This window comes from Babylonia areolata, chromosome 24, assembly GCF_041734735.1.
Source record: "Babylonia areolata isolate BAREFJ2019XMU chromosome 24, ASM4173473v1, whole genome shotgun sequence".
Classification (NCBI taxonomy): domain Eukaryota; kingdom Metazoa; phylum Mollusca; class Gastropoda; order Neogastropoda; family Buccinidae; genus Babylonia; species Babylonia areolata.
In genome coordinates this window covers 50,194,533-50,216,653 of record NC_134899.1, presented here as the reverse complement: position 1 = coordinate 50,216,653, position 22,121 = coordinate 50,194,533, and the positions used below count along the sequence as shown (strand labels likewise).

General features: G+C 39.8%; 1 protein-coding gene across 3 annotated transcripts in view; it reads right to left on the bottom strand.

Annotated features, from left to right (window-relative positions):
* LOC143298906 (uncharacterized) overlaps positions 1-22,121 on the bottom strand; it is a 45,493-nt gene extending 23,372 nt beyond the window's left edge. Inside the window, exons 1-10 of one of the 3 annotated variants that reach the window (XM_076611937.1) lie at positions 21,942-22,121; positions 12,337-12,773; positions 11,447-11,773; positions 10,390-10,565; positions 9,448-9,648; positions 8,816-8,948; positions 7,650-7,878; positions 6,622-6,786; positions 5,777-6,018; positions 4,224-4,591 (exon numbers count right to left, since the gene is read on the bottom strand). In XM_076611937.1, the coding sequence (XP_076468052.1) occupies positions 4,224-4,591; positions 5,777-6,018; positions 6,622-6,786; positions 7,650-7,878; positions 8,816-8,948; positions 9,448-9,648; positions 10,390-10,565; positions 11,447-11,773; positions 12,337-12,697 (2,202 nt within the window). In that variant the 5' untranslated portion in view covers positions 12,698-12,773; positions 21,942-22,121. Of the gene's footprint in view, positions 1-4,223; positions 4,592-5,776; positions 6,019-6,621; positions 6,787-7,649; positions 7,879-8,815; positions 8,949-9,447; positions 9,649-10,389; positions 10,566-11,446; positions 11,774-12,336; positions 12,774-16,149; positions 17,446-20,222; positions 20,360-21,941 lie in introns of those variants that run through there. The other 2 variants (XM_076611935.1, XM_076611938.1) reach the window with 2 other exon arrangements.

Here is a 22,121-nt window from a genome sequence, read left to right as displayed (position 1 = left end):
ATTGATGCAACAAAAAATACCATTGTTACACTTTCTTTGCAACCTTCAACTTCGATCACTCTGTGGAAAGTTAAACAAAATATATGTCTTCAATCCAACAAGACGCCAGTCCTGTTCATACACTAATGTTGACAGTAATAACAAAAACTGATAGGAAAGTATTGTTGTGATCTTAAATGCAGCTCTACGGCTGTGTAGAGGACCCTGCAGTATACAGCTGCCTTCATCGCGGAGGACTGGGGTGTCCATCTGACAAACAAGAAGAATCCTGTATTTTGATGGGTTGCGAGTGTATCAATATTTAGTTTCACATGTTGTTGTTTTCTATTTCTTCAAGTAGCAGCACAATTCTCGGCATTAGAACTGTTCATGTCTCTCATTTGAACAAATCACTAGTGTGTCATGAAAAGAAAGAACAGACAGACAGACAGGCCAAGAGAAGGAATCCACACAGGATAATCACACACAAACATACACATTCTCACTTCAGAAGGAAAAAAAAAAAAAAAAGCTGTGTCACAAACCAAAAAAGCATCACTTTTGGAAGTCATGTGACAATCAATCATACTCAGTGGAAAAGAAGATAAAATACATGGAAAGATATTCATGAAAAAAAAAAAAAAGGATCAGTTGAATTTTCAATGCCAAGATCACAGAATTCTTGAGTTCTAATGATACAGCAGGAATTAACAACTGACCACATGTGTACAGAAAATAAGATCACTGAAACTGTATCAAAACAAAAAGACATTCAAATATATCATGTTCACCAATGACAGAGTTCTTAAAAGAGTGTTATGTTGGGAAAGAGAGTGAAAGAGAAGTCAGTGTTACTTCAGTTCAAACACATCCATACAATATCTTCTACATAGTTTATTTTACAATCCAATCTTAAAATCTGCAAGAACAACTTGCAATCATTTCACAAATAATATGCACAAAAAAATATGCTACCAAGACATGCGCTCATCACATGTATTAACTTTGCAGGCAGATGAATGCCAATGGAAATGTACCTCTGTCGAAGTTTGAATCAAACAGTACCAACGCCCATAATATGGGCTACAATATGGTCATAACAACAATGACGATGATCATGATGATGGTTAAAAACTGTACTGCTGCTGATCTAACAACAACAATTTGAACACACAAAAAAACACACACAAATGTAAAATGGCATTTAGTTAAAAACACACTGAATAATGAAGAAATGAAAAAAAATATATACACAACAAATTATTTCACAAACAAAAGTTCAATACTAGAAATAAGAAATCTTTTATGCACGCACACACACACACACAGGCACACAAACACATGCACGCACACACATTTGCATCATATACAGACATATCTTTTCCTGAAGGTGAGCACTCGCAAACAAACCCAACTTGAGCATAAACTTCACATAATATGACAAAACCTCTATATGCAGTCCTGAATCAGAAGTGGACAAAAAAAAAAAAAAGAGAGAAAATAAAGCAAAACAAGAAACAAGCCTTTGCTTAAATGCTTCTTACAACTATTCTTTTCTGCACATCATCATTCATCTGTTTCTCACATCAGACACCAATTGTTCACAGATCATTTTGAGGTAAACCTTCAATACGCCTCATTTGTTGGATTAAACACACAATTTACAATGCATCCTTTTTTCTTTTCAGAACAAAACTGTGAATGACATGACATGCATACAATCTGAAATTCTTTCAAAAACAATTGTTTATGTGTGTCATAATCATTCAGTTATCGATGTGAATTCTAACTTTCAAAAACAAACAAACAAACAAACATTATAAATGAACTACCACATATATGAATGTTATGTGATTTAAATTACCAAAGCTTGATGAACGTATCACACATACTGAATATCACACTTCTAAAATGGAAAGAAACCAGTCGTTTCAATTACATTACAGGAAAGACTGTGCGCTTCAGAGAAAGAAAGGTGTCACTCAAATGAAACTAGAACCTTTCTAATGTTATTTCAATTCAGTTGCCAAGCTTTTGCAGAAAATCAAATGTGAAAAAAAAAGAAGAAGAAATGCAGCAATCCATATTTGGGAGTAAAAAAAAACCCAACACTTTTGAAAGTCCAATTGAGAATTCTACACACAATCACTGGGGAAAAGGGAGCCAGAAAACTTATTAAAATCCTCATATGTATTTAATTCTGTCCACATCCAATTTGCTATCTTATTTCCAATTTTTGTTTCTTATGATTAAAATTTCCTGCAATAAAAAAAAAAAAAAAATTAACAATCAAACCAACCCTAAAATCTTAAGAAAAAGAGAAAAAACAACAACTGACCTTCAGAAATGAAAAAAAAAAAGAGTTAAAATACTAAAAACTGTCTGTCAAAGCGAAGGAATGTACAGTCTCTTTTGAGTTGATTAAAAAAAGATAAATAAAATAAAATAAAATGAAATAAAATAAAGAGAGGAATGAAATAGAAAAATAAAAATCAGCAAGTGAAACCTCAGCCATTCTATTTCGGAAAGAAAGGGGGCGCTTGTGGATCGAGTTCACTTTGCATGGGAACTAGAGGCACAGAAACGACGCTGTAGCTAGAAGGGTGTCCACCAGGCAAAGCACTGTAATATCCATACGTCTGAAAGAAAATCACACTTCTTAGTCATCATGACCTAACTAAGGTGCCCTAAGCACTGATCCATCTAGCTCCTGACTGAACACAAGTACTACCTCACATACTGTCCACACTGCCTGCCACCCAGGGCTTGTCCTCAGAAAAATACGCTTGTCTGTTCACCAGTGTCTGTCCAACAACAGTCAACAATAACCAAACCACACAGACACCACCAAACAACTTCATCCTCTGTCTCATCTATAAATAACTTTTCATTCCGTGCCTTTTTCCCACCCTGAGTGCCAACAAGCTAACATGTCCAATACAATCTATGACAAAAAAAACAACAACAAAAAACAAAACAAAAAAAAACAAAAAAATTAACTATTCATGAGAGCAAGCATGTGTGTGTGCATGTTTCCTTTAATTCTGGAGCATCAAAAAGTTCTGAAAAACTTGTGAATGCAACTGGGGTAGGAGGAAAAGGTGAGTGGTGGAACAACAGCTCTGGGGTGACAAGCTTAAGGCCTTAAAGACAACTGCTGCATTCAAAGCTTTCTGCCGTAGTTAAGTTTCTTGTAAACACAAGGATAAACATCAGTGCTGGTCAACAAAAATGGCTTGCTCCAAAGCACAACAGTCACTGCACAGATTAACGCCAACACCAAGTTCAACACAACATGGGCCAGACAATCAAATCCATAATGACGTGAACGCTATGACCAAAGGTAGTTATGGCCAACCTGAAGATGATGACAGTCTGCTGTTGAAGCTGGAGGTAAACATCCATGAATACCATTTTGTGTCAGAAAACAACAAAATCTTGTCTAGCACACTGCTGTCACTTTCGACATGAACTATATGATAACTCTCTATTCCATTTCAGTAGAGAAGACAAAGGCCACTGTCAACTTACCTTGAGACCTGAAACAACACTAAATGACACACAAGTTCTGTCTGAACAGGTAACATTGCTCAACATCGATCAGTATGGCTCAGCACCACTCACATTCTTATTTCACTTACCGAGCAACTTTAAGAGAATGGGGAAATGAAATAGACATGTTACCACAGATCAAGGCAACTTACATGTTTCTGAGACTGAGAAAATTCAGTTCAGCGACAAGAGAATCAGACAGCAGTCCGTAACTTCTTACAGTGTCTGACAATAACTCATTTTTTTGTGTCGTCCGTAAACAAAAGAATCCAAGTCAGAACAGAATGGTGCTCCGACAATAGTCCTTGCTTGCCTTATTTCTCATCATTACAAAGGGTATGTTTTGAACCAACAAAGTCTTAAAATCATCAACTAAAAAAGAAAGGCAGAGGATGACGAAGAGTGACCGGTACATATCAGAGGTGATGAGACCAACAGTAACCCAAGCCAAAACAAAGGAGCAGAGATGAGCATTTCAAGATCCATCAATCAATCTTATGTGTACACAAGACAAGGACTCCCTGAGATGAAGAAAGCCACATTCTCTTGACACAGAAATGTAACTGGGCAAACCGCAACTACCCCACCTCCCCCCCACCCCCCTTTTTTTTTTTTTACCGAGTCATATAATACAGTCCCCCCATTCCCCCTGGGTGAGAACCATCCCAAGGGGGTGCAGAAAAGTGTCCTACCTGCATGGCAGGCATGGGGGTTCCAGCCACAGGCGGGGGGTGCAGCTCTCCCTGACGGCCCAGCAGGTAGGCAGCCTCCGAGGGGAAGGCAGTGGGCATGGGCTGGCCCATCATCATCCCCATGGAGTAGACAGGCGGCATCCCCTCTGTGGACATCTGGTGCGGGCAGGGAGGAGCTCTGGGTGGCACCATCTCGCCCATGCGGGGCCCTCCTCCTCCAACGGCAGGGGCCGAGGGGTTGGTGGGCAGGTTGTGGTGAGGGAGGCCCGTCATGGGGTGGGGGGGGAGCTGGGAGGACACGTTGGGGTTGTGGTAGCGCACCCCCAGGTCTGAGGGCCTGTGAAACCTCATGCCGCCCCCGTGTATTCCTGGACAATCACAGCAGCAATGACAATCAATCAGATTAGTGCTGAATATGCCACGACTGACTATTCAATCAGAACTGAACTTGGAAACAAAACTGTGCAACAAAGAGAACCAACTAAACAAACGGACTATGTAATAGGCATATAACTCTGATTGAGAAAATGGATTACTATGTAACAGGCATATAACTCTGATTGAGGAAATGGATCATACTGCTTGGAACAAGCTGCTAAGTATTACTTTTCAGCTAACACATGGATGATCCGACCTTAAGCCTTTCGCTGCCACGAAAATAAGATTTAAGTGAAATCTATTTGCCAGAGATTTTTCACAAAAAAAACCAGGTATATATATTTAAAAAAATTCTGTGCTCTTTGTTATTGGAGAAAGACCCATAAAAGTATATACTTTCTGAAAGGTGAATGAATAAAGAATACGAAACACATGATGTTTTCCCATTTTATGTTTTCAGTGACATACTGTTGTTTTGAAATCAGTGTTTTATTTTTTGTCACATTTTCAACTTTTTCATTACAAACATTTGTCAGGTAATTTGCACTAAAATATATTTTCTGGACAAATGGATAATACCTGCACACACAAATTATACTAGAACAACCACAGTAATTTTTTTTTTTCAAAGAGACAAATACACAATGCAATGTGACTTCTCCAAGTGATAATATGGATGTCAGGCCACACCCCCTCGGTCTCCACCCCTCTCACACCGTCACTTCATCCAGTTCTCACCTGACCGTGTTGGCCGAGTGCCAAGAAAATCGCTCACACTTTGTCCTGCTAATAATTCGGTCACTTTCTGTCGTTTGCTACAGCTGTTCAGTCAGCACTCCCTCACAGTCGTATCGTGGCCAGTATCTTCATTGCTCCTTTATTTTCTATCAAATCGTCCTATAAAAGTTCATCACTGTCTTCTCCTTTGAATTTACGCTTCAATTCTTTCTGAGCATCAGCTTAAGAAAGCAATCTTGGTTGATTTTGGGCAACATGATCGCATGTCTTGAGCACAGAGTCCGACAGTTATCTCGTCATATAGGCGACCTAAGGGTTAAATCAAAGAGTGACAATGGCCAGGGGCGAAGGTTTCATGCTGCAACAACAAAACTGGAGAAGCCATCCATTCTAACAAGTATTGTACTTAATGGTTCCACCTTCCAGGAGCTACTCACCTTCAGTAAAACCAGGAACAGGAGCATACGGCATCCGGATACCACCCTGAGGCTGGTTCATATTCTGCTGCATGGCAGGCAGTACAGGGGGTATAGAGGTGGGGATGGGAGGAACCATATGGGTGGGGGGGAAGTGCGGGGCACTTGGGGAGCTGTGTGAATGGGGAAGGGAAGAAGGGCGAGGGCTGGGGGTGACGGAAAGGTGAGACATGGGGTTGGTCAGGTTTCCAACGTTGCTGTCACTGCAACAGAGAATTCATTGGGTATAATCCTAAAACAAGAGGTCAGACAGTCAGATTTCAACCAAACACTTCACTTACATTCCCAACGAATGACAGCACTAAAAATCTATTAGAATCAATGGGCTATCTTTAAGATAGGAGAGAAGTGGTGATGTATGTCTCTCATTTGCTAAAACCACTTTGTAGTTGAATCACACTCCCATATTAACAGTTTCCAGTTCACTCTTATCACAACTAGCAAAATCCAAGACAAATATTTTAAAGCTTTCAAAAGTGAGAAGTATGAACATCACATAAACTTTGCTGTGCAGAAAAAACATTCATGGTTATATAAATAAATATGAGAAAAAAATTATGAGAATAAAGAACAACAATGTATGTAGCCAAAACAGAAAACAGCACTGCTGTGATTTCGCATGCTCAACTGTTTTAAGATTTTCATACGATCTGCTCCATTTCAACTAGTACTTCACCTACTTTCTGATTCCAGCACCACTCCATTCTAAGCCATCTCTCAAAAGGCCGACAACCAATTTCAACATGGATATATATAAAGATCTAAAAGAAAAAGAAACAAGAAAGCTGACTCCCAACTACACTGACCTGCTCTGTGCCACGTCACCTTCTGCGTGGTCAGCGGTGCTGGTGGTGACGTTGGGGGCCGGCTGCGTGCTGGCCTGGTCTGGTTTCTGCTTGAGATGGGAAGTCATCGGGATGGACATGCCCACTGCCCCTCGCAGACTCAACTTCTTGGAACGACAGCGGTACCTGACAAACATTAAAACCCAAAGAATCATTAACCTTCATCAAGAGGAAAATACGGACAAAGAATTGTCAAGAAAGCACAACAGCGCCTGCACTTTCTTCAGTGCCTCAAAAAGTTAGGAATTAAGAAGGAATAAAAACATGGTTGATTCTTACCGAGCTGTCATTGAAAGTGTATCAACGTTTGCTATTACTGTTTGGTAAGGAAACATTTCTAAGGCAGAAATCACAGCTCTGAACAATCGCAAAAACTGCCACCAAGATTACCGGGCTGAACTACCATCTCTAGACGAAGACGATATATATAAGTGGCTACTCAGAAAAGAAAAAATCAATCAGCCAGGACGAATCACATCCAGCTTTTGGGATTTTCATAATGCTCCCCTCAGGTCATTGGTACGCAAGTATCAGGACCAAAACCAATCGCTTCGCCAATAGCATTTTCCCCAAAGCAGTCAATGCCCTGTCTCTTGAACAAATCCAATATGTTTAAAGAGAGTTGTGCAGTCATTTACCTGAAGATGTAGTCATCAGCCCCATCCATACGTAATGTGTAATGTGAGGTTTATGTTCAAACTTTGTGTGTGTGTGTGTGTGTGTGTGCGAGTGTTTGTGCGCGTGCATGCATTTCAGTGTACATGCAAAGGTACTTATACCAATATACTCAGTGTCAAAAATTATTCTATATCTGCGTTCGTACATGATTTTTGATTCATGTTTGTACCATGTATGTACTATCCCCCTCCAATATTCCTTGTGAACCCTGGTACACTTTGTAATAAAGACATTCTGTTCTATTCTATTCTATTCATATTCTAAATCCAAACATTTCCCAGAACGGAAGAACAAAAAAGCTAATCACTCACTGCTCCAGCTCTTCCTGGGAGTGTGCGAAGGTGCAGGTGGCCCCGCGGGGACAGCTGCCCTTGGTGTTGAAGTCGCGACACATGCTGGTCTTGTAGCGCGTGTTCTGCGGCAGCACCAACTCGGGCCGGCGGTGGTTGAAGTGGAGGAGGAAGTCCACAAGCCCTTGCACCACGATCTTCAGTGATTTCATCACAACCTCCATGTCTTCCCACGACGGTGCTGGGCATTCTGCGTCAAAAGCACAACCCTTCATGTTTCCCAATGTATTCTGATGCTCCAGTTTGTTTTACATTTTTTCTTGTTATGTTAATATTGTGTTTTTTGCGGTTTTTAGTTGTTGTTGCTGTTGTTTTCTTTTGTGTGTGTGTGTGTGTGTGTGTGTGTGTGTGTGTGTTTGTGTGCAAGCATGCATGAATGAACGCATGTGTGTGTGTGTGTGTGCACGTGCGCGCACGTGTGTGCGTGCAGACGTGCTGCGTCTGTATGTATGTGAACACATCAGTGCGCTCAAACATATGAAGAGAATAAATGTGTAGGGATATTATTTACAAGGACTGAAAAAAAGAATCAAAAAGACTGCAAATCAATTCTAAAAAAAAAAGGTTAAGTTACTGATGTAATAGATTTTTTCCAGCGGTCTCATATAACAGTGCATTCAGACTGAATCATTTGTCACTTTTAAGCCACTGCTTTAAAATGATGCTAACTTCACAACTAGTTTCTAATGCAAGTAACAGTAGGGTCAAAATCCTGAGAAGTTTTATTTGTTTTTGTGACTAACGTAACAGAGCTCCATGACGGTGTGATCATTGTGGTTGAAGATTGCCAACTTTTGATCTTGATTTTAGATGGGTCTTTACCCTCACATGATCCATGCCCCATCATTATTCCATATTTCATGCAGACAGCATGCAAGATCCTAGATCCGTGATGATGATAAACTGTTTTCTTTGCTTTCTTTTTTTTTTCTTTTACGCTATTTAGTGACCCCAACTTTCAAAAGGTTCATGCTTTCTCTACAACCAATCATTAAGATCAAGCAAAAAACCGAAAAAAAGTAAAGAAAAAAAGATTTCTTGCAGCTGCTAATCATCAGCAGTGCTGTATTGAAATTCTAAGGGTAGGTAGGTGTGTGTGTGTAGCTCTGATGAACGTGCATGCTCACCTGGGCTGGGGTCTATTTTGGCCAAGAAGTCCAGGTGTGGGCGGAGTCTGCACAGGTTGCTGGGGTCCCCCAGTCTCTGCAGGACCAGCACCAGCTCACTGATCCCCTGGCTGAATGACTGCGGGCTCTGGTGCTGTGTGGACACAATGCATCACACTGGCATCAACTTTTCAGTCACAACCCCAGTAATGGAAGCAATGTGCTTAGCCTCTCCAAAAGCTGAAGGAAGGTGCATTTCCTGAATCTTTTCTTCAGCTAAACAGCTTACCCCCCCAACTCTTCAATCAACCCATGACAACGCTTTTTCTCCAACTTGCTTGGACAATGCTTTTATGTATCCCTGCATCTATATATATGACTATGTATGTGGCTGACAATAGTACAACTACTCATTATTCCAGTGCAAGAAAACAAGCTTGGGACAACATTACTACTGACAAATCAGATTCCTGTCAGATGAGCTGGAATGACATCAATCTTCACATGTTATCTATAGACTGAAAATTCTGTAATGCAACAACATTGAAAAAAAAACCACCACCATGATAATAGTTTTCAACAAATCATCTAACCCCTTCTCTGAATCAACTGCTCATCCTGCACACACGCAGGTGGGAGGAGGAACTACTCACCTTATCAATGATGGACTGCATGTGGGACTTGTGTGTGGCATCCCCATACAACAGGGACGACCACTGCTCTGGAGAGATGCGCAGCCCTGCTTCCATGGCAATCTGAACGATCTGTGCATCATGCTCGAGACGCAGTGTTTCATACGTGCGGAACTCCTCTTTCAGCTGCATCAGGGAGGACTCTTCTTCTCGCTTCGTCACCTGAAATCCCACAAACGTCAGTTTTTAAAATCTGCTTACTGGGCTTCTCATGCATCCTCTGCATTACTGTATTATATAAAGAGGGATGAAATCAGATCACATTAAACATTTTTGGAGGGTATTTCAAGATAGACTGGACATCAAAAGTAGGAGCTTATGACATGGACACAGCCCATCATCTTTTCCATCGTTCCAGTCACAGAAAAACAATGTCAACTAATAGGACTTCATATCAACTAAGCAAACACCACATTCACAGAGAAATATATGACAAAATTCCAACACAATATGCTTCATTTTTCATGTTGGTGAGAGGGTTATACAACACAGAAGTCTCTGAAAGACGTTATCTTTTAATAAGTTTCTTTTTTTCTTTCTTTTGTATATGACATCTTAGAGGTTTTCAAAGTAGTCTGTTTAAAGTCTGCGTGTCAAGCAAGAAAATTCCAGTTTCATATTATATATCAATTTGGTTGTTGAAATAATCACCTTGAAACTGTGGCCCACCCTGTTGCACAAAGTTCAAAATACATGCACAACCATAAAACCATAATCAGACAAATATCCCTTCTCACTTTGTTCAAAAATACAAAATCAAAAATAATAAATCAATGTTTATAAAGCTCTTATAAGAATAGATCTGCTTCAAAGAAGTTGATCAAAAGTTCAATTATCCCCCCCCCACCCCCCCTCCAAAAAAAAAGGGAAAAATATCTGGCCTTAACTACAAACAGGCCTTACTTTGAAACACGAGGCCCTGTACAACAGCTGCACGACATGCCCAATGGCAGTCTTGGAGGCCTGGGGGTACTGCTTCTCCAGCCGCTGCACAACGAACAGCACCAGCACTTTCCGCGACAGGGCCGAACCGTCCTCCAGTGCCAGCAAAATCAGGCGCAGTACCTCTTCCTGCATGCCTGCAAACACAGTTCATAAATGTCTGAAAACTGTATACGAATGTGAAATGCACAAATGCAACACAATTCTTCCTGCAGTCCTTCACAAATGTCGGGCAAAATGTCTTCAGTGCACTGACAGAAAATATATCAACATGACAAGACCAATATTTTCTGTTTTGATGATTCCCACTCTGTGATTCCCACTCTGTGATTTTAATCTCTCAAATGAATTATGATCACACATACCCATGATACTGGCCACATAATTATACAAATACACATAGTATGGTCACATAAAATCAAAGAATACTTGCAACCAAGTCTTGACCGTAAGGGTTTACTGCTGATAGGTTGTTAAAACTCAACTCTACAGCAACCAAGTCAATAAACCCAAACCTAAGTAACAACAAAATGAGTAAAATCCTATGTGCTGAGCTCTGCATTGATATTCTTTATTCGTGATCTTATAAGATAATTTCACAATTTTACAACAGCTCCCACATACAGAATCTGAATTCCAAACTTCATTACAAACTATGCATATGACCACTTTTACCAGCATTTTTGTGTGGCATCACTGTGTGTGAGTGTGTGAACGTGTGTGTGTGTGTGTGTGTGTGTGTGTGAATGAGAGTGTGGGGTTGTGTTTGTCTGTTTGTTGTTGTTGTTTTTTAACTCAAACGTAGACATTACCTTGTTGCCATCCTTTTTTTCCCCCTCAGGAAACTGAGTTGTACGATCAAAATACACAGACCTTCAAAATGACATATGAATGATACCTCTATCGTCATAATCCTGAATCTGTAACAGCCTAAATCATTTACAAGCAAAACCACTTAGTATCAAAGTGGCCCAAAAGCAAAACAAATGAAAAAGAAAAAAAAATCAGATCCACTTACCTGGCCCCAAAAACTGACAGCCTCGAGTGCGCACAGCTGCCCACAGATTGGCCGACAGCTGCTGGGGGTTCTGATGAGCCAGGATAAGCTCAGTGACTGAGCGGTCCCCCAAACTGCGAGCTGCCCGGGCTGCTCGTGAGCGCCCTTCTTCCTCCACAAGCTGACAGTTGATGAGCACCAGCAGTTTCCGTTGCATAGGGCGGCTCAACACGCAGCCTGTGTTGTGTGAGGAGTTGGTCAGAGCTGTCCGAACAGTGTGCGTCAAAGACTGCGACTTGACCTTGAGATCTATTGGGTCTTCATTCTGTTCCAGTTCATTGATGGAATCTAAAACAGTAAAAGATAAGACCTGGTTAATTTATGCAATTAGACAGGGCCAGCAGAAAACGTCTCCACATTTTTAAAAATTTTTTTTTTAAATCCAGCATTCAAAAACAAAAGAATCAGGAAGACAGACAAGACCAGACCAGACAGCAAGACACAGAAAACAAAAACTCAAGTGTCAGAAAGAAGACAACACACAAAAAACACACAAACAAAAAAGGTAAGACAGAAAAAGACCACAATGTGGGTGGATCTTCATTTTATGAGATATGATCTGTCAATAGTGATAGATTTAGTAATTATAATACGAATGTCTTTGGATCAATATATTCCCTCATTTGCATAAACTGATTTTATATTTGTAACAAGGAAAATTACGCCCATTCAATTCAAATTCTGCTCAATGCAGAATGACACAATTTTTTCATTAATAAATATTATAAATGCATTTTTAAGCACTACTGGTGTTACTAGTGTTAGTTTAAATATTTCTTTATTTTCTTAATGATTTTTTTTCCCCTTAACAAAGTATTTCAAATTTGAACTACAACTAGCAGAAGACTCACCTTCAGACAGTGGTTTCAGATAGACTGCTAGTTCTTCAATACACTTGCGGGCTGACTCATAACATTCGGTCTTTTTAGCGTCTGATATGTCTCCAACAGGCTCCTCTTCGTCTATCACCTTATCAGGAATGGCCGCCCCAATGAGCTGCAGCAAAGCATAATTGACCGGCAGCTTGTCAATGTCGCAGGTGATCGGACTCTGATCAAAGGGGCACTTGTTCTGCTGCAGCCGCGACAAGCACAGCTTACAGACAGTGTGGCCACAGCCCAGGCTAATCGGGCGGTTGGCATGCTCGCTGAACAACTTGTAGCAAACTTCACACGACAGAAAGTCTGTCCACTGAGGGCCTGGGCCTGGCATGACGCTGTCTCAGATCTTCTGCACCTGTCCTCCTGGTCGTCAATATGACGTATCAATCAGTGTACCATAGGACTGACTGAAACAGACCAACACTTTACATGAATTGACAGCATCAGTTTATGACTCAAACTTACTGAAGCAACAAACATACCTTTTGGAACTTGAGCAGTCTACCATGATCAGTATTCATAAACAGTATCACACGGCGTGATTCACTTTCATAAATCAATGTTAATCTGCGGACTGCCAAAAAATCAATTTTAGTTCTAATTTATTTGTTTCTGTATAAATTTGCATTTCTTTTTATCACAACAGATTTCTCTGTGTGAAATTTGGGCTGCTCTCCCCAGGGAGAGCAAGTTGCTACACTACAGCACCATCCTTTTTTTTCTTTCTTTTTTTTTGTATTTTTTCCTGCGTGCAGTTTTATTTGTTTTTTCCTATTGCTGTGGATTTTTCTACAGAATTTTGGAATTTTGCTGCACACGGGACCTCAGTTTATTGTCTCATCCAAATGACTAGCGTCCAAACCACCACTCAAGGTCCAGTGGTGGGGGCGAAAATATTGGTGGCTGAGCCATGATTCAAACCAGCATGCTCAGATTCTCTCACTTCCTAGGCGGACACGTTACCTCTCGGCCATCACTCCGCTCACTTAACCTATCTATATTCTAACAGTACAGTCTGTTAAGGGCAGTTTGAGAAATTCATAAGTTCATACTCATAGTTCAGAAATTCATAATTCATGCTGTATTCATGTTATATTCTTCAGACCGCTAAAAAGTGTGCACCATGACTATGCTGTGGTACCAGCCAAAAATTTGAGTCACAATCACTAGCACACTTTGTTCTTCAAATACAAATGAGGCAAGAAGTAAACAAAGTCCAGGACTTCTCTTTAATAAAGGAGTGACAAGGGATAACCAATACATCATACATGTAATAAACAGTAAAAATGTAATCTCTTTAACTTAAGAAACCAGTTTCATTCAGTACCTAACCAACGATTACTAATCAAATTAGCTTACAGGATGAGATAACACAAAGTACTTGTATGGATTCAGTTTTTTAATAACTGATCACAAAAGCTAAGAGATGAAAACGGTTCCCAAGAAATAAATGTTACTGACATTGGATTCTGTTATTTCATTTGCAATATTCATAAACAATGACAAACCAAATAATATGCTAAATCATGTAAATACAGACTGTTTACAGAACAAAAATACTGCCCAAGAAGTGATCTTGACAACTTTCAGAAAAAAAAAAAAAGATTTCTACAAACTTCAACATAAAAAAACAAAGTAGTATACAGTGGCAAAAAGATTCCCACACACTGTTGCATACAACAAGTTTAGTAGCACTGAGACTTCAAAAGTAAAGAAAGACACTATTCGTTGACATGCATTCTGAGCAGTCAATGAATCAAATCAGGTTTAGGACTAATATTATGAAAAAAAAAATTATTATCAAAACAATCAATTTTTTTTTTTTTTTTTTTTTATAATACAAAGTTATTGAAAGTATAACTATACGTTACACCCGAATTACCGGGTAATACAATACCAATATGGAGTCTACATCTATATAAAACTTTTTTTTTTTAAGTGGTCAAATAAAACAGTGTGCTGCTGTACTGAGAAGGGTAAAATTCCAAAATTCTAAAAGAGTGTATACACTATTTGTCATTAATTTGTTTCATTAAGATATCAGCTAGAATACTTTGGCCATCTGGGAAACTTGATTACATACAATTCTATTTAACCCCTAGACTGCCTGCATGACGAGATAACTCGTCATGGCAAGCATGTATGCTTCGCTGCCTGCATGACGAGATAACTCGTCATCGAAATATTCTGACTTTTCCCTGGTTTGCATTCACTTCATTGGCAAAAATAGTGGTAGCTTTAGCCTGGGGAATCTCTCTAGATTCTATTCATAGCTAGAAACCCCATCTACGTCATGAAGCAGTCCTTTATTTGAACGTTTTGGTTGGGTCACTGTCCAAGTGTTTGCCTGACTTCTCTCCTCGCTCGCTCAACAAAATGTCGGACTGACGCCGTGCTCAAGACATGCGATCGTGACGAACTAAATCAACCAAGATTTCTTTCTTTAGCTGATGCTCAGAAGGAATTGAAGCGTAAATTCGAAGAAGATAGTGATGAACATTTATAGGACGATCTGATAGAAAATAAAGGGAGTAATCAAGAGAGTGGCCAAGATGCGACTGTCAGTGAGTGATACCGTCTGTACAGATGTTAGCAGACGACAGATGACCGAATTAGCAGCAGAGCGATATTCTTGGCACGCAGCCAACGCGGTCTGATGAGAACTGAATCAAGTGACCGTGTGAGAGGGGTGAAGAGGAGAGGGGTGGAGACTGAGGGGGCGTGGCCTCACATCCATCTTATCACTTGGAGAAGTCACAATGTATTGTGTATCTATCTCTTAAAAATATATATATATATATATATATATATATTGTGGTTGTTCTAGTATGATTTTGTGTTTGCAGATATCCATTTGTCCAGAAAATATGATGTTTTTGTGCAAATTACCTGACTAATGTTTGTAATGAACAAGTTGAAAATGTGACAAAAAACAAAACACTGATTTCAAAACAACAGCATGTCACTAAAAATACATAAAATGGGAAAACAGCATGTGTTTTGTATTCTTTATTCATTTACCTTTCAGAAAATATATACTTTTATGGGTCTTTCTCCAATAACAAAGAGCACAGAATTTTTTGAAAATTTATACCCGTTTTTTGGGAAAAAACCCTGGCAAATAGATTTCACTTAAATCTTATTTCCCTGGCAGCGAAAGGGTTAACATGACTGATACTTATATATAGAACAAACTGTTTGACTTTTATTGCCAACCATAATACAAGTAGAATGAGTGAAACAAAATCATACAAAATCAAGTTTTATTAAGACACAGTTCTACTAAATTATAACCCAAAATTTACTCTTTTGTCAGTGTTACTATACTCAAATAACCCAGTGTATTGAGACAAATTTGCTAATCTAATTTGTTAATATTATATTGATAACTATCCAAAAAATAAATCAAGCTTTATTCAAGTATTACACTTTAGAAGTTCAGGAAATCAACTAACCCAGACTTTGCGTAAAAACTATTATTGACAAATGCTACATTATTGAAAACACAAAAGAAAGGTCACAAAGGCCCTTATAAAAGTTCTGTCAACCCTACAACTAATACTGCTGGTATCAATTTTTATAATTAGTATTAGTAATGCTAATTCATAGGCAGCCTTGCACAAGAACTGGAGTCAATGTCAAACTGCATGGACTTAAAGTGTATGCACTGGGTGATGAAAATGCTGACACAGCTAAATCTTTGTGTGGAAGCTTCTATCATCTCTGAAAAGGAAACCAGAGAAAAGTGAAGGAAGCAAAACATTCTTGTTGACATGTACTTACTGTACTTCGAGTCATGGGCCATTCAAAGCACTGCCACATGTGAGAGAAAGTGCAGCTGTGGCCAAAAGACCGGCAGTTAGTGATTCGATGGCCTGTCCATTATTCTTGAACTTGAACTGGAATCAGGCCTGTGAAGGCCTGTTCTTCGTTCAATTAGATTCAGTATACCAGCATGCATGGCCTAATGATAGCATACTGGATCATAAATACTTGGAGAGTTGGCCCAATGAGCATCTAACCTCGTCTTCAAAGATGACATGGTTAGGGCAGTCACAACACTGTCTGGCAAACTGTTCCATGTATTAACGACTCACTCAGTAAAGAAGGAACTGCGCACTTTCAGTCTACAATGTGATTTGTTAAGCATTTAACTATTACCTCTTCTGTCTCTACTTACTGCAGGTGACAGTTTGAGATTTGTGGTCTTGAAGATTTCTTGTATGTACTTATAGCAATCAATCATATCTCCCTGCTGCCTCCTGTGTTCTAGACTAAGTAGCTTAAGGAAAGCGAGTCTTTCATGACAAGGCTTGTTCTTCCAATGATCAATCAGTTCCGTTTCCCGTCGCTGGAAGTCTTCCACCTCTCTGCACAATGTTTTTGACTGCAGGTTCCGGACCAAATGTCCATATTTAAAATGGGTCTAACCAGGGATTTGAACAACTGAACATACATGTCTTCAGATAGGGAGTCGAAAGAACACCTGATTATACCAATCATCTTGTTAGCCTTTGCAGTAACTGTTGCCACGAGCATCTTGAAATCCAGCTTGTTGTCAATGTACGCTCCCAGGTCTTTCACCATGTCACTCTCAGCAATTGCCAGGTTGTATTCCTCCCCAATGTTGGTTTTCCCTTTCATGGAGTAAATTGCTTCCAATTTGCAGTTTCCTAGTTCTTCATTACACTGCATTTTTCTGGATGGAAGTGGAGAAGCCACTCTCTAGACCACTGCTGCAGGTTGTCTAGGTCACCTTGGAGGACTTGTGAAGCACCTACTTGGTCACTCTGTGTGAACAACTTCATGTCGTCGGCAAACAATTTCACATTGCTCTTCACTCTGCTAGGAAGGTCATTAATGTACAACAGGAAAAGCAGGGGTCCTAGAACACTACCTTGTGGGATACTGCTTGTGACGTCTACCTGCTGTGATGTTGTTCCATTCACAACCACCCTCTGCTTCCTTTGAGACAAAGTCCTGGATCCAGAGTAATACCCTGCCTGACACTCCATGTGTGTGGATCTTAGAAACAAGTCTGCGATGCAGGATGCTGTCAAACCGCTTTCTGGTAATCCATATAGATAGCATTAATGGAGCCACCTCTAGGGTTCATGTCCAGATATCCAATATGTCCAATAATTGCATAGCATATGAGCATCCCTGAACAAAGCCATGTTGTTCTACGATGATCAGGTTGTTGGTCTTGAGATAGTCTATGAGCTGGTCCCTTACCAATGTCTCAAGGACTTTACAGAGAATGCATGTGAGACTCACAAGTCTGCAGTTATTTGCCATGATCTTACTCCCCTTCTTAAAAAAATGGAGTAACATATGCTCTTTCCATTCCTCTGGGAATTTTCCTTCTTCCATTGATTTCTGAAACAGTGTCGTTATTGGAACTGCTAGGGCCTCCTCAGCTTCTGACAGAAGGAGGGGAGTAATGCCATCTGGGCCTGGAGCATTTCCTGTCTTCAGGTTCTTGAGAATTTTTTCAACTTGCTCAAAAGAAATGGGTATGCCAGTGAGTTCTGCCTCACATGCGTAATGGGGGGATTCAGGCAGTTCACCTCCTCCCTTGACTGTAAACACACTCTGGAAAGACAGATTCAGTACTTGTTTTCTCTCTCCAATGAGGTTTTTGATCCATCATTTTTCAATAAATCAGCAATTCCAGTTCTTGATTTTGTTTTATTGCCAACATATGACCAGAATGCCTTAGGATTCTTTGCTTGTGATGCAACTTTCTTCTCGAGTCTCTTTTTCGCCTTACGGCAGGCATTAAGCACTTGATTTCTGGCTCCAACATATTCCAGGTAACTCTATCTCTTGTTTCTAACCAGTGTCTGAAGAGTCTGTGCTTTTTCCTGACTGAAGCCAAGGTACCTCAGTCCATCCATGGTTTTCTATTCTTGCTGACTCCTGATCTTGTACAAATTTTTCTGTAGTTCCTGTGATTTCACCCTTGATGACTTGACCACATTTTGTCAACTGTCAACACTGATAACTTACTGTTCCAGTCAACTGAACCTAATCTCTGTCTTATGCTTTCAAAGTCTGCCTTGTGAAATTCAAACGCTGACACTTCTTTTCTTCAGTATGTGCACATGACAAGGTGATGACTTGAGTGGCATGGTCGCTTTTCCCAATCCCTGCCACTGTAGTGAAATCTAACACACTGTCATCTTTGTTTGTGAAAGCCAGGTCAATCAACCTAGGAGTAGGAGTCTGACCCTGTCTGTGACATGTTGGTTCTTTCTGGTGTTGTATTATGTATGCATCTCTAGTGGTCCTGAAGAAAGAGTATGCTGGATGGCTTTCCCCTACTCTACATTTTTCACTTACCCAGTCTCTTTCTTGAAAGTTGAAATTTCCTAAGACCAATAAATGAGTTATTTTTTTCTCTGCTGCTTTCAAGAACAAACTATTCATCTTTTTGCTATTTTCTTCACTGCTGCTGGGGCTTCTATACACAAGCCCTAGTAACAATCTCTCACCATCGTCAAGTGAACATTCCACGAACAAGGATTTTCTAAAGTCACAGAGGTCAATATCATTTGGGGTTGGTCTACGGCCACTTGACATGTATAAACAAATGCCTCACAATCCAATATCAGTGTTGCTCAGATTATGAAATAATTCAGATCCTTCGATAGCCACTTCACATCACTCACACCATAGCGCCTGTTTTATGGTAGCACCTCAGTAATTCCAATAATGTCCGGTTTATGTAGTTCTACTAGTGCTTTCGGAAAACAATCAGCATTTGTATATATACAAGTGGTATGTTTCTTTCCACTGTTTTGACTAGATAAAGCAGGAGAATTAAAACTATTATTATTATTATTATTAAAACTATGTACATTAGTTCTTTTCTTCTGGACTGGGTTTACTACTCCTCACCTCCCCTGTTGGGGTCCTGCCCTATGTTTATGATCTGGCCCTTGAGTCGAATCCAATGGGCTGTTGTATACCCTGAGTTGTTGTTTTTTTAAGCCTCTCTCTTATGCTTCAGCTCTTTTCTCTGTTTTCCTTTCTCATTTGGTAACAGCACATGTCACATCATCCCTGGCGGTCTGACTGTCAAATTTCACCATGACTGGTCTGTCTTTTGAGTCCATTTTCTCTTGAAATTTCCCCAAACGTCTAACTTCCACTGGGGTGTGAGGTACTTTGATTTCTTTAAGTACTCGGCGGCGTACTCGCTCACTTGGTCAAGTTTGTGATCTTTGTGGCACACCGCCATTCAGAAGACACAATGCAGAAACACTTGACAAAGTCCAGCAAGGTTTTGTAAAATACGTTTTCTTTAATTGGCCAACATGTTTTGTTTTTTTTCTGGGGTCAGAAATATTGGTTGAGAAATTTCTAACCCAATGACATTGCCCTCGACTGTTCGATAACAACCACAAAAAAGAGACAGAGAGAAATTAAAGTCCTGCAATTTTTAGCTGTTGAATCAGTGTGCCACTTGTTTTTCTAGCAGCAGATTTTATTTGTTTTTTCTTTTCTTTTCTTAAATATGTTGGGAGGTTCGGACCAGATAAAACTGGTTTTTGCTGCTCGTGCGGTCGCCTTTTCCGTTTCCGGATGCGAATGAAATAAAATAATAAAAGCACAACAAAATTCGAATTTCGGACGAAAAGGAGGAATAAAAACACATGACATATGGGGTCGGGAGTGTATATTTTAACAATGCAGTCAGCACGGCTGCAAATCCGAAGAATACAATTATATAATCGACAACAGACTTGTTGATCATGTGACCATGACAAAATGAGCCACTGACTCCAGGGACACACATTGCACAAAAACATGCATTTTACCAATTCGTGTACAATATCAAGCCAACTTACTTCAAACATGTTCATCAATACGATGAAAATAACCTTCCTGTAAACTCTTTCGTAAAATCGAAAGACAAGAAAGGAGAAATGCTGAATAATTGTGTGGATTCCACGTAAACGATCACACCATCTTGGATGATAATGTATGCTCGCCAGCTTCGAGGGAAAACAGTTCCGATGCATCCGCATTAAAAACGGTAAAGCTTCAAGTTTGAAAGTATATTTTGAAGCTTATGAAAACGCTTTTCATTAATTCTTCGTTCTGTGAAGCGAATGGTGCCAAAACAAATGAGAAAACTGGAGTTCACGGTTGTGTCTACTCGGAACTATTTGTGTTCATACGCGACTGATGTTTGAAAGATGATTGGATATAACTTCAAGGTTAGGCCAGCAGACGACGGGAAAACAAAGTTCATGAACTTCACAGAATTTACCATCATATCTTATCAGTTTTATTGAAATCAAGATAGCTTTATATTCTGTTGCAAAAACAAAATACAGAAAATAATATCTTTTTAAAAAGATACTGATTAGTGATTTACATATTATTTATGCATGGATATCCCCTGATACTAAAGGTAGTTCGGTATAATTATTTTTATTACGGAAATGAACACAGATGAAACCGAACGGCAGATGAATGATCCAAATTCAAATATATATTTTGCCTGTTACATATTCATCATACAACTGAAAAGTTTATGCGGGCTAATACAAGACCAGTACTGAAGCGGTCTTATAATAATTTTTCCATGAATGGTGTCATAAATCGATTTAAGCTCCAAAATAATTTAAGGGGGGCGGGGGGAGGGGGAGGGGGGGGGGGGAGAGAGAGAGAGAACCGACGAAGTTTCATTTCACCAGCTAAGTTTCATTTCACCAGGACATGAGACATGCAAATGCACATGTGATTTTCCACCCAGCCATGGATGGAAAGGGAAGGAATGAGAGTGGCGGTTGGGTGCATGGGAGGGAGGGGGGCGGGGGGGGGGGGGGGGGGGGGTAAGGGAAGGATCGAGGATGGCGCTGTGGGGGACTGAAGAGGAAGGAGGAAGTCCATAGCTTTACTTGTCCAATTTTCATGTGACAACAGAAGTGGCAAAAGCCGCGTTCTATTTATAGTATCCAGGTATTTCCGCAGCCTGAAAGATTGAGTCATCTGATTCTATTCGTGGAATTGATGTCAATAACGCAAGTTAGAGTCACGCCGTGTATACATACCTTACAACAACGACAAACAAACAAAACAACAACCAAGAACAACAACACTTACAATGATTTTTGGCGATTTTTACCAGCTTCGATATAGAAATTATACATTGCCGCCAGCCCCTCGAAAGAGCAACTGGGAGAGCCAAGTGCATGGCGTTCCCTTACCAGCTGAATCTGGATCTGGACAAATACTTTGCTGAAGCCAAGGATTGACTATAACTGCAACCATCGCAAGCACCAGAAAGGTTTCTTTTGATCAGTTCTTTCTTATCCATTCCCCGAAAGACGTTGCATAAGTTTGCGATTTTCAAAGACTGATCAACCAGTAACTTTCATGTACTACTGATATATAATCAAATCATAATGATCTGAAATAAATAAATTGATTAATTACTCAATAAAAAAAAATCATGAGTTGACAGTCAGCTATTTTACAGAAATCGACTTTATATTGAATTTGTTTGTTTCTGATCGAAAATCAATTAATCAAAATAGCACAAAAAAGCAAACACTCACAGTTGCAGCAATCGTGTAGTATTCACAGCTCATCAATCGAAGGTGGCTACGACAGTGTTCGTGACGCCACGACATGTATTATCAACAGTTATTAAGGAGACTTGATTCAGACTCTTCATACACCCACTTCTGTCATCCAAGTGAGGATTGTGTGTGTCCCGCAACGCAACTGTTGTCGAT